The sequence below is a fragment of the Balaenoptera musculus genome, chromosome 15 (genome assembly GCF_009873245.2).
Source record: "Balaenoptera musculus isolate JJ_BM4_2016_0621 chromosome 15, mBalMus1.pri.v3, whole genome shotgun sequence".
NCBI lineage: Eukaryota > Metazoa > Chordata > Mammalia > Artiodactyla > Balaenopteridae > Balaenoptera > Balaenoptera musculus.
In genome coordinates, this window is record NC_045799.1 from 25,816,779 (window position 1) to 25,834,827 (window position 18,049).

An 18,049-nucleotide genomic window follows, 5' to 3' on the forward strand; every position below is an offset into this window, starting at 1 on the left:
CAGATTTTCAAACAGACAGGTTGAAAGACTACTCTAATAAACATGATTATTAACATTTTGTCATATGTCCTTTATCTGCCTATCTCTATAGATATATAAATATATATTTTTTGAACCATTTGAAAGTAAATGGTAGTCATCAGGCCACTTTGCCCTGCATCCGTCAGTATGTGTCTTCTCAGAATAAAGAATTTTCCCCTTCATAACCATAATACCATTATCATTTATAGGAAATTTAACAATTAACTAATATTCTCTAACACGCAGCCCATATTCAAAATTTATTAATTTATCCAAAAATATCTTATTACTGTTCTACTTTCAAACCAAGATCCCATCAAGATTTGTACAGTTTTGTTTGATTGTATTGTAATATTTCTTCAGTCTCTCTTAATCTAAAACAGTCCTTTCACTTTTTTGTTGTGTGTCTTAAATGATGCATTAGACATGTCTGGGTTTGTCTGATTGCTTCCTTGTGTTGTCATTTAAAATATTCCCCTGATTTCTGGTAAACTGGAAGTTAGGTGTTAAAGCTTGATGGGATTTAGACTAAATATTTTTGGCAAGAATACTTCATAGGTGATGGTTATATAACATTCAGTGGACAGAATGGTGTCATAATTTGATTTTTGGTCTTATAAATTAACCATTATTATTGAACATGGGACTTGAATCCAGCTTTTTTGCTATCTAAAAAATGCTTTGAAGATTTTTTGCATAAGGTTTTATTCTGAAGTTCAGTTCTTCAGACAAGATGCCCAAGCATGAAATTATTGGGTTAAAGACAGCGTACATTTATGGATGGCTCTTGGTAGGTTTAGCTAATTTTAGCTAGTGAATTGGTGTGAAGCTGCCAAACATGTTTTAAAATTGCTTCCAGTATATTTATTTTCCCTTTTTCAGGGGCTGAAAGAAGTGACACTCCTTGGTCAGAATGTTAATAGTTTTCGGGACAATTCAGAGGTCCAGTTCAACAATGCAGTGTCTACCAACCTTAGCCGTGGCTTTTCCACCAACTATAAAGCCAAGCAAGGGGGCCTTCGTTTTGCTTACCTTCTGGATCAGGTCTCCAGAATAGATCCTGAAATGAGGATTCGTTTCACCTCTCCCCACCCCAAGGACTTTCCTGATGAGGTGAGTATTGAGAGTTTACTGTGTCGAACTGACATCAGTATCCTTAAGCATGCCAAAGGCTGCAGCCAGTAGCATGCAGCAGAGACATCCGTCCTCAGAGGATCAGGGGATCCTGTGGTGTATTACTATATTGCCCTCTGAATCTACCTGTCCTTTGGAAAGATTTGAAGTCTGCCAAGGTGGGGGCAGGTAAAGGACTGATATTAAGACCACCAGTGGGACCATGAGGGCTGTGCGGAGAGAGGTTTTATTACAGGATGTTGTGGGAAGGACAGGTGCGGGGGCAGTGTGATGCAGTGTGAAACAGTCTAGACTTTGGCCTCAGAGCTGAGTTCAGTCCTGGCTCTTCCACTGCTTTACCAGTAGGGGTGACCTTTTCAACTTGTCATCTTTGTTTGTAAAATGGTTAATAATCACTTCCTGCTTTGGGTTATTGGGAAATAGATATAACGGGTAGAACGTACTTGGCAATGTGCTTGGCATGTAGTATGTAGCTCACGTGTGAAACCTTTTTTTGGAAGGTTTTTTGTGTTGGTGAAATGTCTGTCTTTTGGCCCCACCCCTACTTTTTCCCCTCTGTGTTATTTGTCTTATTGAGTTGTGAAAGTTCTTTATGTATTCTTGATACAAATCATTTGTCAGTATATTTTTTTCAGGTATTTTCTCCTAGTTTTAGTTCCTTGATGATATCTTTTAAAGTGGCTAATTAGTTTGGAAGCTGGATGAAACAAATGCTGTTTTTCCTTTCTGGTCTGTGTTGGCACTACCCCTGTATAGCCCCATGGCTTGAATCTGACCTCTGCTTACTTTCTTCACTCTTTGAAAGCAAAGATGCCATCAGGTGAAATGTCTGGGACAGACAGAACGTGGGTTGAGCAAAAGTAAAGATTTTCGGTAATTTACGTGTTTGGTTTAGTCAGCCTCTTAATTCTCAAAGATTAACTTTGGTGGAGAAACAGTGGGGGGTGGTATTCCTTTCTGCAAGATTCTTTGGTGAGACTTTGATGACCTTTAATGTGTTCTATTTGATCAGGTTCTGCAGCTGATTCATGAGAGGGACAACATCTGTAAACAGATCCACCTACCAGCCCAGAGTGGAAGCAGCCGTGTATTGGAGGCCATGCGGAGGGGGTCAGACTTGCTTGGGGGGGTGGGGGCATCCCATACCTTTCCATGTTTCCTTAAGGACCAAGCAGTGTCTAAGAACCTAGTGTAGTGTGTGGCACACAGTAGCTGCTCACTAAATATTTATTACATGAGTAAACCCATGGACATTATAACTTGCTTCATTCATTCTGTAAGTATAGACTGAGGACTAGATCACTCATTTCATTTGTTTAGCATGTGTTTTATTATGCACCTACTGTGTGGCACACTGAGATTTTAATCCTTTAGCTTTTAACATTAAAGTTTTTTAGGTCTTAGAATTTAAATATAGCTCCGTGTGTTCACTCCCTTTGGGAATAGTAAGTATAGCAAAGATAAGACTGAAAGGAGCATGTGACAAATGGCAAGCTGTATGGAACTAGTAATTTCCTTGTATTCCACATTGGAAAAGAGTTTTAGAGATATTAAATGTTAATTTGTCTTCATTTCTTAGTTAAATAAAAACATCTATTTAGAGTAATTTATGTTCTTGAATTAAAATTTTATAGGCTCTGGATTAGGTTATAGTACAGGATTTGGATCAAAAGGACTCTTCTGGATACTTACTCTTGTACTGTCCTATGTGAATGAGAAGTAATTACATGTGATTAGTTCATAGTGTTATCTTCTTATAGCATTCATTTAAAGAAGATTGGTTCATCTAAGCTTTTTCTTTTTGTTCTTTATTGCAGATATTCAAGAGAATCTTATGTGGAATTAATTCATCATATCAGAGAGTCTATCCCAGGTACATTTAAGAAATATATTTTGCTGAGCACATTACTCTACCAGTGACCCCAGTCTTCTTGGTCAGATACAGGCAACACCTGTGGTAGTACATTGTGTCACCTTTCTCACTTCTTTTGGTCCTCTTCATTTCTCTCTTTCTCTTTACTTCTTTACTTCTTTCTGATTTTTTAATATCTTGGTCTTACTAGATATACTCAGAGGTGTGGATTAGCTTGTGGCCTCAGGTACTAAAGGGATTCCTTTTCTGTAGTCTTTGTGTTTCTGAACATATGAGAGAAACCTTGTTCTTGCTCGTTAGCTGGCAAAGTTATAGTCTAAATTAGTTCTGATTTGGGAGCAATTGATATCTTTAAAAATGTGTACTTAGAGGTAATTCCTTTCTTGTTATCATAACGCTTACTCCCCTCTCTCTTTTCCCTTCCTCTGAATAAAATTACTCTGTAAGTCTTTTAGTTTAGATTTGTTGACAATGTCTACATTGTTTTACAAATTTCTAATTATTGTAACTTGTGTTCTGTACCAATACTTTCATTTGGATAGGGCAGGATAGTGTGGAGGTTCTCTGGGCTGCAGTTTCCTCATCTGTAACATGGAGTTAATAGTACTCACCTTATTGGATTGTTGGGATAATTAAATAAATTAAAGTGTGTTGGAACATTGTGTTTAACTTCAAAAGTATATGTTTGGATGAGGTACTGAAACATTCTGCATGATAGATCGCATGCTGGGTCACGCGAACCATGGTAAATTTAAGAAAACTGAAGTCTTATCAAGCATCTTTTTTTATTTATTTATTTATTTATTTATTTATTTAAAAAATTTTTTTTATAGCTACTTTTATTTTTATTTATTTATTTATTTTTGGCTGTGCTGGGTCTTTGGTTCGTGCGAGGGCTTTCTCCAGTTGTGGCAAGCGGGGGCCACTCTTCATCGCGGTGCGGGGACCGCTCTTCATCGCGGTGCGTGGGCCCTTCATTATCGCGGCCCCTCCCGTTGCGGGGCACAGGCTCCAGACGCGCAGGCTCAGTAGCTGTGGCTCACGGGCCCAGCCGCTCTGCGGCATGTGGGATCCTCCCAGACCAGGGCTCGAACCCATGTCCCCTGCATTAGCAGGCAGACTCTCAACCACTGCGCCACCAGGGAAGCCCTCAAGCATCTTTTCTAACCACAACATTGTGAGATTAGAAATCAACTACAAGAAAAAAACTGTAAAAAATACAAACGCATGGAGGCTAAAAAATGGATTGCCGAAGAAATCAAAGAGGAAATCAAAAAATTCCTAGATACAAATGAAAATGAAAACATGACGATCCAAAACTTTTGGGACACAGCAAAAGCAGTTCCAAGAGGGAAGTTTATTTATGTATTTATTTATTTTTATTTGGTTGTGCCGGGGCTTAGTTGCGGCAGGTGAGCTCCTTAGTTGCGGTTCGCTGGCTCCTTAGTTGCAGCACGCGGGCTCCTTAGTTGTGGCATGCAAACTCTTAGGTGCGGCATGTGTGTGGGATCTAGTTCCCTGAACAGGAATCGAACCAGGGCCTGCTGCATTGGGAGCACAGAGTCCTAACCACTGCGGCACCAGGGAAGTCCCTAAGAGGGAAGTTTATAGCAATATAATCTTACCTCAGGAGACAAGAAAAATCTCAAACCACCTAACCTTACACCAGAAGCAACTAGAGAAAGGAGAACAAACAAAACCCATAGTTAGTAGAAGGAAAGAAATCTTAAAGGTCAGAGCAGAAATAAATGAAATAGAGACGAAGAAAACAACAGAAAAGATAAATGAAACTAAACCTGGTTCTTTGAAAAGATAAAATTGATAAACCTTTGGCCAAACTTATCAAGAATATAAGGGAAAGGGCTCAAATCAATAAAATTAGAAATGAGCGAATTCCCTGGCAATCCAGTGGTTAGGACTCCTTGATTCCACTGCAGGGGACATGGGTTTGTTCCTGGTTGGGGAACTAAGATCCCTAAGATTCCATATGCCATGTGGCACAGCCAAAAAAAAAAAAAAAAAAAGAAATGAAAATGAAGTTACAACTGATACCACAGAAATACAAAGGATCATAAGAGACTACTACAAGCAACTATATGCCAATAAAATGGACAACCTAGAAGAAATGGATGAGTTCTTAGAAAGGTACAATCTTCCAAGTCTGAACCAGGAAGAAGTAAAATATGAACAGACCAATTGCAAGTACTGAAATTGAAACTGTGATTAAAAAACTTCCAACAAGGGACTTCCCTGGTGGCACAGTGGTTAAGAATCCGCCTGCCAAAGCAGGGGATGGGGCTTTGAGCCCTGGTCCGGGAAGATCCCACATTCCCTGGAGCAACTAAGCCTGTGTGCCACAACTACTGAGCCTGCGCTCTAGAGCCTGCGAGCCACAGCTGCTGAGCCCATGTGCTACAACTGCTGAAGCCCGCGTGCCTAGAGCCTGTGCTCTACAATGGGAGAGGGCACCGCAATGAGAAGCCTGCACACTGCAGCGAAGAGTAGCCCCTGCTTGCCACAACTGGTGAAAGCCTGCACACAGCAACGAAGACCCAATGCAGCAATAAATAAATAAATAGATAGATAGATAGACAGACAGACAAACCCACCCCCCAAACTTCCAACAAACAAAAATCCAGGACCAGCTGGCTTCACAGGCAAATTCTGTCAAACATTTAGAGAAGAGTTAACACTTATCTTTCTTATCCTTCTGAAACTATTCCAAAAAATTGCAGAGGAAGGAACACTCCCAAACTCATTCTGTGAGGCCACCATCACCCTGATTCCAAAACCAAAGATACCACAAAAAGAAAATTACAGGCCAATATCACTGATGAACATAGATGCAAAAATCCTCAACAAAATACTAGCAAACCGAATCCAACAGTACATTGAAAGGATCATATACCATGATCAAGTGGGATTTATCCCAGGGATGTAAGGATTTTTTTCAATATCTACAAATCAATCAGTGTGATATACCACATTAAGAAACTGAAGAGTAAAAACCATGTGATCATCTCAGTAGATGCAGAAAAAGCTTTTGACAAAATTCTACACCCATTTGTGATAAAAACTCTCTAGAAATTGGGCATAGAGGGAACCTAACAACATAATAAAGGCTATATATGACAAACCCAAAGCTAACAGCATACTTAAGGGTGAAAAGCTGAAAGCATTTTCTCTAAGATCAGGAACAAGACACTTTTATTCAACACAGTTTTGGAAGTCCTAGCCATGGCAATCAGAGAAGAAAAAGAAATAAAAGGAATCCAGATTGGAAAAGAAGACATAAAACTGTCACTGTTTGCAGATGACATGATGCTATACACAGAAAATCCTAAAGATGCTACCAGAAAACTACTAGAGCTCATCAATGAATGTGGTAAAGTTGCTGGGTACAAAATTAATGTACAGAAATCTGTTGCATTTCTATACACTAACAACAAAAGATCAGAAAGAGAAATTAAACAATCCCATTTACCGTTGCATCAAAAAGAATAAAATACCTAGGAATAAACCTACCTAAGGGGCAAAAGACCTGTACTCTGAAAACTATAAGACACTATAAGATGAAAGTTAAGAAACTATAAGATCAAAGAAATTGAAGATGACACAAACAGATGGAAAGATATACCATGTTCTTGGATTGGAAGAATCAATATTGTCAAAATGATAATACTACCCAAGGCAATCTACAGATTCAGTGCAATCCCTATCAAATTACCAATGGCGTTTTTCACAGAACTAGAACAAGCAATTTTAAAATTTATATGGAAACATAAAAGATGCCGAATAGCCAAAGCAATCCTGAGAAAGAAAAATGGAGCTGGAGGAATCAAGCTCCCTGATTTCAGACTATACTACAAACTTACAGTCATCAAAACAGTATGGTACTGGCACAAAAACAGAAATATAGATCATTGGAACAGGATAGAAAGCCCAGAAATAAACCCACACATCTATGGTCAATTAATCTACGACAAAGGAGGTAAGAATATACAGTGGAGAAAGACAGTCTCTTCAATAAGTGGTGCTGGGGAAACTGGACAGCTACATGTAAAAGAATGAAATTAGAACATTCCCTTAACACTATACACAAAAATAAACTCAAAATGGATTAAAGACCTAAATGTAAGACTGGATAGTATAAAACTCTTAGAGGAAAACATAGGCAGGACACTCTTTGACATAAATGGCAGCAGTATCTTTTTTTTTTTTTGGCCATGCCACATGGCTTGAGAGATCTTAGTTCCCCAACCAAGGATTGAACCCAGGCCATGGCAGTGAAAGTGCCAAGTCCTAACCACTGGACCACCAGGGAATTCCTGCAGCAATATCTTTTTGGATCCACTTCCTAAAGTAATGAAGATAAAAACAAAAATAAATGGGAGCTAATTCAACTTAAAAGCTTTTGTACAGCAAAGGAAACTGTAAACAAAACAAAAAGACAAGCCACAGAATGGGAGAAAATATTTGCAAACGAAGCGACCGACAAGGGATTAATCTCCAAGACAGACAAACAGCTCATGCAGCTTAGTATCAAAAAACAAACAGCCCAATCAAAAAATGGGCAGAAGACTTAAATAGACATTTCTCCATAGAAGACATACAGATGGCCAAAGAGCACATGAAAAGCTGCTCAACATTGCTAATTATCAGAGAAATGCAATCAAAACTACAATAAGGTATCACCTTACATTGGTCAGAATGACCATCATCAAAATATCTTCCAACAATAAATGCTGGAGAGAGTGTGGAGAAAAGGGAACCCTCCTACACTGTTGATGATAATGTAAATTGGTACAGCCACTATGGAGACAACCATATGGAGACAACCACTATGGAGACAACCTCCGTATTGGTACAACCAGTATGGATGCTCCTTAAAAAACTAAATATAGAGCTTCCATATGATCCAGCAATCTTACTCTTGGGCATATATCCCAAGAAAACCGTAATTCAAAAAGATGCATGCACCCCTGTGTTCATTGCAGCATTATTTACAGTATCCAAGACATGGAAGCAACCTAAATGTCCATCGACAGGAATGGATAAAGAAGGTATGGTACATATATACAATGGAATATTACTCAGCCATAAAAAAGAACGAAATAATGCCATTTGCAGCAGTGTGGATGGACCAAGAGTTTATCATACTAAGTGCAGTAAGTCAGACAAAGACAAATAACATATGATGTCACTTATAAGTGGAATTCATAAAATAGATAATCAACAAGGACCTACTGTATAGCACAGGGAACTCTACTCAATATTCTGTAATAACCTAAATATATGGGAAAAGAATCTGAAAAAGAATGGATACATGTATATGTAAAACTGAATCACTTTGCTGTACACCTGAAACTAACACAACATTGTAAATCAAATATACCCCAATATAAAATAAAAATTAAATTAAAAAAAAGTTAAAGCAGGACAAATTTGAAAATATGGACTCCTACTGTGTCCCTAAATCCAGTATTTGAAGTGAAAAATACCTTTTCTAGCACTGAGGGGAATGTAGACTGAGAAGCCAGGCTCTGGCATGGGAACCTTGTTGATGAGCAGGCCTTTACCTCCTTGCTCTATAATAACTGTTCTGTTTTACTTGCACACGGGTTGGCTAGCTCCAGGGAAGGCCTTACAGTCTCTATCCTTCCCTCTGTAATCCACTGGTACCAAAGGCTTCTCTTGAAGGTAAGCAGCAGTGACATGCTCTTTTGTTGTGTGTCACAGGTGTGAGCCTCAGCAGCGATTTCATTGCTGGCTTTTGTGGTGAGACGGAGGAAGATCACCTCCAGACAGTGTCTTTGCTTCAGGAAGTTCAGTACAACATGGGCTTCCTCTTTGCCTACAGCATGAGACAGGTGAGTCCTGGGCTGGGGGAGGAGCTACTTCTATGCTGAGACTGACATCATTCCCGACCAGTTTCTGGTCGATTGTGGACAGCTGGGAAGAAAAGAAAGTGGCAGCGAGGCTGTCCTTGAGAAACCACAAGGATCTTACCATTCGTTTCTTTATTTTTTCTAATAAACCTGTCTACCCTTTTATACAGTTCAGCAATTTGAGATGAAAAACAATTGTGCTAATATTCCTCTTCATTAGAATATTTAAAATTATGTTTAGGTTCAGAATTTGAAAGTGGAGGGAGGGGCACTATTCTCTTTAAAAGAAACTGAAAATCTTTTATTAATATGCAGAACTTCTTTTTTGGCCAACAGATGTGATTTGTTTTACAGAGGCTCCTTGTTGCCCTCCTAGCCATCCTCAGCCATTTTTAATTTCCATTTTTCTAGGCCAAGTGAACCCACTGATGTCCACTTTAGAGTTTCTCCTATAACACAGATTCCCAGGAAAGCAAAGCAGAAGGAGATGAGAAAGAAAAGGAAGGGTAATGCATATTTCCTGCAGAGAGGGGATAGTTATGGTTGTCTGCCATTTTCTTGATAGTAGGGATGAATTTGCATGGGTCACTTCTCATCCCCGCAGTCACCTCAGGGGCAGCTTGCCATGTGTCTGGGCTGGAGGCTGAGGGGTCTCTGTGGCTAGGGAAAAGCTATCTGATGAATGATTGAACCATCACTGTCACTCAGCTGTCATCAACCAAGCTAATTCACGTCTTTTAAAGCTCACTACCTAGTATTCTGTAGACAGTGTAAGTGAGCCAATGTGTATATTGATGTCTCTTATAGAATTGTTTCAGGGATGAAGCATCAGAAGGGTTGTTGGGTTCCAATTTGCTTCATCTCTGTGGACATCACAAATATGCAAGAGAAATTTTTAAAAAAAAATAAATTTATTTATTTATTTTTGGCTGTGTTGGGTCTTTGTTGCTGTGCGCGGGCTTTCTCTAGTTGTGGTGAGTGGGGGCTGCTCTTCGTTGCGGTGCACGGGCTTCTCATTGTGGTGGCTTCTCTTGTTGCGGAGCATGGGCTCTAGGAGTGCAGGCTTCGGTAGTTGTGGCACATGGGCTCAGTAGTTGTGGCTCGTGGGCTTAGTTGCTCCGCAGCTTTTGGGATCTTCCCAGGCCAGGGCTTGAACCTGTGTCCCTTGGATTGGCAGGCAGATTCTTAACCACTGCACCACCAGGGAAGTCCAAGAGAAATTCTTTTTAATGCTAGAGTTGGGAAGTGAGTTTTCAGTGTGAGGTGGAAGCATATCCTATGGGCATTGAATATGAGTGTTTAATTTGGAGTCTAATTCCTAGATTAGGGTTAAGGTCCTAGAGGCTTAATCAAGTAGCATAGTGGATGAGAACAAGCACTCACATTGTGCCTTTCCCATTTAATAATGTGTGACCTTGGGAAAAGTTTTTGCTTTCTTCATCTGTGAAAAGGGATAACATTAATACCAACCTCATCAGGTTATTTTGAGGATTAAGATAATATATACAAAGCACTTAAAATAGTGTTTTATAATAGTTAAGTGCGGGGCTTCCCTGGTGGCGCAGTGGTTGAGAATCTGCCTGCCAATGCAGGGGACACGGGTTCGAGCCCTGGTCTGGGAAGATCCCACATGCCGCAGAGCAACTAAGCCCATGAGCCACAACTACTGAGCCTGCGCGTCTGGAGCATGTGCTCCCAACAAGAGAGGCCGCGATAGTGAGAGGCCCGCGCACCGCGATGAAGAGTGGCCCCCACTTGCCACAACTACAGAAAGCCCTCGCACAGAAACGAAGACCCAACACAGCCATAAATAAATAAATAAACAAATAATTAAAAAAAAAAATCCAACAGTGGTGTTGATCTCAAGTTCAAATGACACCAGCAGTATGTAAGACAGTCCCTATGTAATATATAAAAAAAAAAAAGAAATAGTTAAGTGCACAATAGAGGATAGTTATTAATAATAAGACAGAATAGAGTAAACCCTGTAAGAGAATTCTGTTTTAGAATTCTCTACCCATTCTTCATTTCCCTCTGGATATGGTAGTTCTCTTAAAGGCAGATTGGTTTGAATGTCCAGACTTTGTTGTATAGACTTTCCACTTTTGTCTAGCTCAGTGGTTCTCCAACTCCATTATGAGCTTGTGTACATAAAGATATATATAAACGTGTGTGTGTGTATATTTATATATATAAACATGTATGTACACTATGATTTTGGATGATTTCAAGGATACATTTTCTTTCTTTTTTTTTTTTTTTTGACTGGGTAAAACCTGGGTGTGGTATAAAATTCAAAAGGTCAAAATAGTATGCAGTGCAAAGGAGTTGTTTTTTCTTCCTAGGTTGCCTAGTTTTTCAGTTCCTTCCCTGAAGGCAACTGCTCTTAGCAACTTCTTCTTTAACCTTCCAGAGACATTTCATGTATTTATAAATATATTTATATGTATACTTTCTACATCAAATTTATTATACATGTTGATCTGTGCCTTGCTTATTTCTGTTCAGAGTATATTTTGGAGAGCAATCATATCTATATACATAGCTATTGCATTCTTTTTCACAACTGTGTAGTATTCCATTGTGTAGATAAACCATAATTTGTTTTACTGGTTACCTATTTTTTTAAATAAATTTTTAAAATTTATTTATTTATTTATTTGGCTGCACTGGGTCTTAGTTGTGGCACGTGGGATCTTTAGTTGTGGCATGTGGGATCTTTTAGTTGCAGCATGCAGACTTTTTTTTTTTTTTTTTTCCACACACACACACACACACACACACACACACACACACACTGTATTTTATTTTTACAAGAGATAGACTGATACCAAACATTGTACATGGATGACCACAACAAAAGCAACAATGATTGTAATTACCAAACATGAAACACACTCATACTATGTCATAATATTGACATTCAGTCCAGTAATCCTCCACTGTAACAGCTCCTTTACTTTGCAGTGAAAATTGATTTGTATATTCTTTGCCTCTGAGTCCTTGTGGGATTTTTTTTTTTTAATTCAAACAGAAAGGCACGAAAATTATACTCATCCTCATCAGTTCGCTCAGTCCCGTGTAATTAATTTTTTTTTTCATCTTGATCTTTTGTTAGCACTTTTATGAGTTCATCAGTTTTTCATTAGAGTTCTGAAAATGCTTATTCATTCAGTTCATCAGTACAGTCAGTTACCAGAAACCTGTACTTGTCAGAGTCTTTTCCATGAATTTCTTGAAGATGAAACCCCTTTATAGGAACATATTTGCAAAAGCATCAGAGTACACCCAGAGCTATCTGTAAATGACAAAAGACTTAAAAATGACCATGGTTAAAGGTTTGATGAAAGTTCATAATAATGCAGTTGACAAGAAAATTAGGTATTTCTGAGATATACATTTTAAAGTAATAACTAGGATTATGATTTATAACATTATACCAGAACATATAAGATTTTTAGAAATTTCATGTAGTGTCTGAAACATTTATATTAACATATTTCCATACAAATAACCCAATGAAAGTTTAGTATTAGTTGTTTGTTTGTTTTTTTATACTGCAGGTTATTATTAGTCATCAATTTTATACACATCAGTGTATACATGTCAATCCCAATCGCCTAATTCAGCACACCACCATCCCCAGCCCACCGCAGTTTTCCCCCCTTGGTGTCCATATGTCTGTTCTCTACAACTGTGTCTCAACTTCTGCCCCGCAAACCGGCTCATCTGTACCATTTTTCTAGGTTCCACATACATGCGTTAATATACGATATTTGTTTTTCTCTTTCTGACTTACTTCACTCTGTATGACAGTCTCTAGATCCATCCACGTCTCAACAAGTGACTCAATTTCGTTCCTTTTTATGGCTGAGTAATATTCCATTGTATATATGTACCACAACTTCTTTATCCATTCGTCTGTCGATGGGCATTTATGTTGCTTCCATGACCTGGCTATTGTAAATAGTGCTGCAATGAACAGTGGGGTGCATGTGTCTTTTTGAATTACGGTTTTCTCTGGGTATATGCCCAGTAGTGGGATTGCTGGGTCATATGGTAATTGTATTTTTAGTTTTTTAAGGAACCTCCATACTGTTCTCCATAGTGGCTGTATCAATTTACATTCCCACCAACAGTGCAAGAGGGTTCCCTTTTCTCCACACCCTCTCCAGCATTTGTTGTTTGTAGATTTTCTGATGATGCCCATTCTAACAGGAGTGAGGTGATACCTCATTGTAGTTTTTTTTTTTTTTGTTTTTTGTTTTTCTCATTGTAGTTTTGATTTGCATTCCTCTAATAATTAGTGATGTTGAGCATCTTTTCATGTGCTTCGTGGCCGTCTGTATGTCTTCTTTGGAGAAATGTCTATTTAAGTCTTCTGCCCATTTTTGGATTGGGGTGTTTGTTTCTTTAATATTGAGCTGCATGAGCTGTTTATATATTTTGGAGATTAATCCTTTGTCCGTTGATTCGGTTGCAAATATTTTCTCCCATTCTGAGGGTTGTCTTTTCGTCTTGTTTATGGTTTCCTTTGCTGTGCAAAAGCTTTGAAGTTTCATTAGGTCCCATTTGTTTATTTTTGTTTTTATTTCCATTACTCCATTACTCAAAGATCTTGCTGTGATTTATGTCAAAGAGTGTTCTTCCTATGTTTTCCTCTAAGAGTTGTATAGTGTCCAGTCTTACATTTAGGTCTCTAATCCATTTTGAGTTTATTTTTGTGTATGGTGTTAGGGAGTATTCTAATTTCATTCTTTTACATGTAGCTGTCCAGTTTTCCCACCACCACTTATTGAAGAGACTGTCTTTTCTCCAATGCAGACTTCTTAGTTGCGCCATGTGGACTCTTAGTTGCGGCATGCATGTGGGATCTAGTTCCCTGACCAGGGATCGAACCTGGGCCCCCTGCATTGGGAGCGCAGAGTCTTACCCACTGCACCACCAGGGAAGGCCCTACTGGTTCCCTATTGATAAACATTTACTATGCTTTGCATCTTGTGTCTTTATAAACACTGCTGCTGAGTAACCTGGTATATGAATTATTTAGTGTCTGTGTCCTATAAAAATATCAAGAACAATTTTGAGTCTATGATTTTCATGTACTAAATTTAGAATTTAACCCTTGCAAAAACGTGGCTCCACTGCATAGTTACCTTTTTCTCTTAGAAGGCCCAAGAGCTACAGAACCCTTGTGGTGTGGCTTGAGTTCCTATACATGTGTCTGTAAATTGCAAATTGGATGAGCATGTCTGCCTCTGTGCTTGAAGAACGGATTCTACAAGTCCGTGGTGACCTCCATCTCTTTTTTTTTTTTAATAGAAGACACGGGCATATCACAGGCTGAAGGATGATATCCCGGAAGAGGTAAAATTAAGGCGTTTGGAGGAACTTATCACTGTCTTCCGAGAAGAAGCAACAAAAGCCAATAAGACCTTTGTGGGTTGTACCCAGCTGGTGCTGGTGGAGGGGGTAAGGCTATGTGTATGTATATATATATATTTTTTTGTTGTTGTTGTTTCTTTGTTTTTTGTTTTTTAGAGCACAGTATATCTCCCTTTATTTAGATCTTTGATTTCTTTTAGCAGTTTTCAACATATAGATCCTGTACATGTTTTCTTAGATTTACACCCATTGTTTTTTTTTTTTTTTTTAGTTATTGTAATTGCAACTATATTTTTATTTTGGGTGTCCATATGTTCACTGTTAGTATGTAGAAATAATTGGTTTTTGTATTTCTATCTTGTATCCTCTGATCTTGCTGAACTCAGTAGTTCTAGGAGTTTTTTGGGTAGGTTGCTTGGGATTTTCTTTGCAAGTTATCATGTCTGTTTTTCTTTCTTCCTGTTGTTCCAGGGTTCCTTCTTTTTTGTTTACTTTTTGCTTAGGGGACTCCCTTTAGACACTCTGGCAGCACATTCTCTTTGTTTTCCTTCATCTTAGAGTGTCTTGATTTCTTCTTCATTCCTGAAGGATATTTTTGTATTTAGTGAAAGGATTAGTGAAAAGTATTTCTGCTCCACCTTTTTGGAAACACTATTATATGTGTATTTTTAGAAACAATTTTATTGTTTGTTTTCAGTCCTTTTAGAAATCACACTTTCTTAGAAATGTACTGTGTTTCGGAAGTTTGGGGTTCTGTAGTCTTCTGTGGTCAAGCTTGGGAACCTAGTCATCATTTAGAGCACTAAACAGATGGGATAAGGGGTGAGTTAGGGAACCTCACCTTCTGTGAAGCTGCATGCTTCGGCTATTGAAGAGGAGAGGAAAGAGAGAGATAGGGCTCTTTCTGTGACTCCTCACAAGTCCAGGTTTGAGAAAGGAGAGTCCTGCTCCATGCCGTAGGATATGGCAGTGTCAAAATCAGCAATTGCTTGGTATTTGTGTTTGTTAGGACTCTCTGGTAGTGAGTAACAGTGGGAAATTTGTTCAAGCCATTCAGTCTAAGCCAAAAATAATTCTGTGTTGTATAAGACTTCAGGAGTGTTTTTTCGAGCCCAAAGGCTAGAATACTGCCAGGTGTCTGGAAGGGACTGTACCCAGTCTGGGAAGCCTTTGAGGCTCAGACTTTCTTCTGTCCTCCTCAGACCAGCTTTTCCTGATTCTTCATCTGTGTGGCAGAGTACAGCAGCCCTATAGTTCCTGTGTTTCATGGTATAGTTCCAGTTTTTCACAGACCGAAGTTGTGTCTTTCAGCTCCAATTCAAATTTCCAGGAGAGGGAATCCGATCAACTCAGCTTGGGTTAGGAATCTTCCTGTGGTCTGGTCTAGTAGCTGCTGATGGTTGGTGATGCTGAGCTGGTGAAATACCTCAAAAGTGTTTGCCTCGATAAATGCTTTGTTATTTAGGGTGTCACTGTGATTTTGGAGATCTGTACATGAACATGTCTATTAGCAATCTACATTTTATCCAGTAGGAATTAGGTCTTATTGTATGCCCAGCTCTCCTCACACAGGGTCTGGTACAGAATAGTGTACCTGTCTTTTGATTGAGTGAATAAGTACTCAAAGGTTACTAATTTTTGTCCAAGACTTTATCAACCCCACCGAGAGCCCATGGTAATTAAATGAACCAAAACAAGTTTTGTTTTGTTTGTTTTTTTAAAACACATCCAGCATAAGCCAGTACTCACCTGGGGCTAGAGAATAAATGAATTTTTCAAGGTCAGCATTGGAGTCTTCACTTTTTCTTAGGGGAGACTTTCTTTCCTCCAGTCATGGCCAGTTTATTTATTTATTTATTTATTTTGGCTGCACTGGACGGCATGTGGGATCTTAGTTCCCTGACCAGGGATTGAACCCATGCCCCTTGCAGTGGAAGCGTGCAGTCTTGAGCACTGGACCGCCAGGGAAGTCCCATGGCCAGCTTAAAACACCGGGTTGCTGTATTCAGTGTCAGAGAAGATGATAACTTCTGTATACTGAGCATTTACTATGTGCCAGGAACTGTGTACTTTACAGTCATATGCACGTTGAGTCCCACCACAGTCCTTGGGAGTAGTGCTGTTATTAGCCCACTTTTGTAGTTGAAGAAAGGAGACTCAGAGAAGTAGGAATAACTTCCCCAAGGTCACACAGCTAGTGTGGCAGAGCCAGAATTTGACCCATATCTGTCTCATTCTGTAGCCTAAAAGTACCACCCCCCCCAACCTTTTCAAATTATGGAGAATCTAAAAAAAAAAAAAGGTATAGAGAGGTTAGTGAATGCCCACATACCCATTAACCAGCCTCAGCAGTTTGTCAATACAGTGTTAATCATGGCTGATCTTGTTTCATCTCTACTGCCGCCACTGAGTTGTTTTGAAGCAAGTACAAGACATATATTATTTTGTCAGTAATTATTTCAGTATATATCTCTAAAAGATGACTCTTTTTTAAAATAGACATAATGTGACTATCATATCTGAAATAATTGACAGTAGTTTCTTAATATTATTAAATATGTAGTTGATGTTCCAGTTTCCCTCTTTGTCTTATAAATGTTCTTTTATGGTTGGTTGTTCAAATCATGGAACATGAACATTCTCTCTTTCAAAAAATTTATTGTAAAACATCGCAAACTTGTAGAAAAGTAGCAGTATAGTACAAAGAAATTTTTTCTTTGAAGCTTTTGAGAGTAAGTTGCCCTGATGCCCCCAATTCCCCAAATATTGCAGTGTGTATTTTGTGCAAACAGGAGCATTCTCCTATGCAACTGTAGTACAACCATCAGAATCAGAAAATTAAGCTTGTTAGATTACTACCATCCAGTCCTTAGACCCCCATTTAAATTTCTCCATTTGTCTCAGAACTGTCATTTATAAGAAAAAGATTTAGTTTAGTATTACATGTTGTGTTAGTTGTCATTTTATCACTTTTTAGAAATTTGATGTGTCTTGGCATGGCTTTCTTTGTATTTTGTTTGGGATATGTTAAGGCTACTTAGTTTGTGAGTTTATAATTTTCATCAAATTTGGAAAATTTTCATTTACTATTCTTCAGATATTTTTTCTGTACTCCTCCTTCCTGCCACCCATCTCCCGCCCCCCATTTCTTCTCTCCTTCTCCAGTCACCTGTATGTCCAACCACTTGATATTGTGTCATAGGACACTGAGGCTGTTCAGTTTTTTTTCTCTTTTTTATATCTGTGCTTCATTTTAAATAGTTTCTGTTTTTCTGTCTTCAGGTTCATTATTCTTTTCTTTGGTAGTGTCTCATTTGCTATTATGTATTGAATTAAAAATTTTAGATCATATATTTTTCATCTCTGTAAGTTACATTTGGTTTTTTAAAAATATCTTCTGCTTCTCTTCTGTGTTCTTGTTTTCTTCTGAAACTTAGTATTTGAGCTTAATTACAATAGCTGGTTTAATATCTTTGTGATAATTCCATCACTGCTATCATTTCTAGGTCTGTTTCTATTGACTGACCTTTCTCTTGATTATGAGTCACGTTTTTCTGCTTCTGGGCATATGTAGTGATTTTTGATTGGATGTTGGACATTTTGCTGTCAGACATTATTTTTGAGTGTCTGGGTTTTGTGTTGGGCTTTGTTCTGATAAGCAGTTTTGTTACTTGTAGTTTGTAGTTTTGTTTGATCCTTTCAAGGTTTTTTTTGTTTTGTTTTAATTGGAGTATAGTTGCTTTACAAT

The 18,049-nt window shown here is 38.5% G+C and overlaps 1 protein-coding gene across 1 annotated transcript in view; it reads left to right on the forward strand.

The window, feature by feature from the left end:
- Positions 1-16,548, forward strand: part of CDK5RAP1 (CDK5 regulatory subunit associated protein 1) — a 31,867-nt gene extending 15,319 nt beyond the window's left edge. The window contains exons 8-13 of the mRNA XM_036825233.1: positions 904-1,134; positions 2,168-2,265; positions 2,973-3,028; positions 8,768-8,898; positions 14,239-14,404; positions 16,544-16,548. Coding sequence (XP_036681128.1) covers positions 904-1,134; positions 2,168-2,265; positions 2,973-3,028; positions 8,768-8,898; positions 14,239-14,404; positions 16,544-16,548 — 687 coding nt within the window. The remainder of the gene's footprint in view (positions 1-903; positions 1,135-2,167; positions 2,266-2,972; positions 3,029-8,767; positions 8,899-14,238; positions 14,405-16,543) is intronic.
- The last annotated feature ends 1,501 nt before the right edge of the window (positions 16,549-18,049 follow it).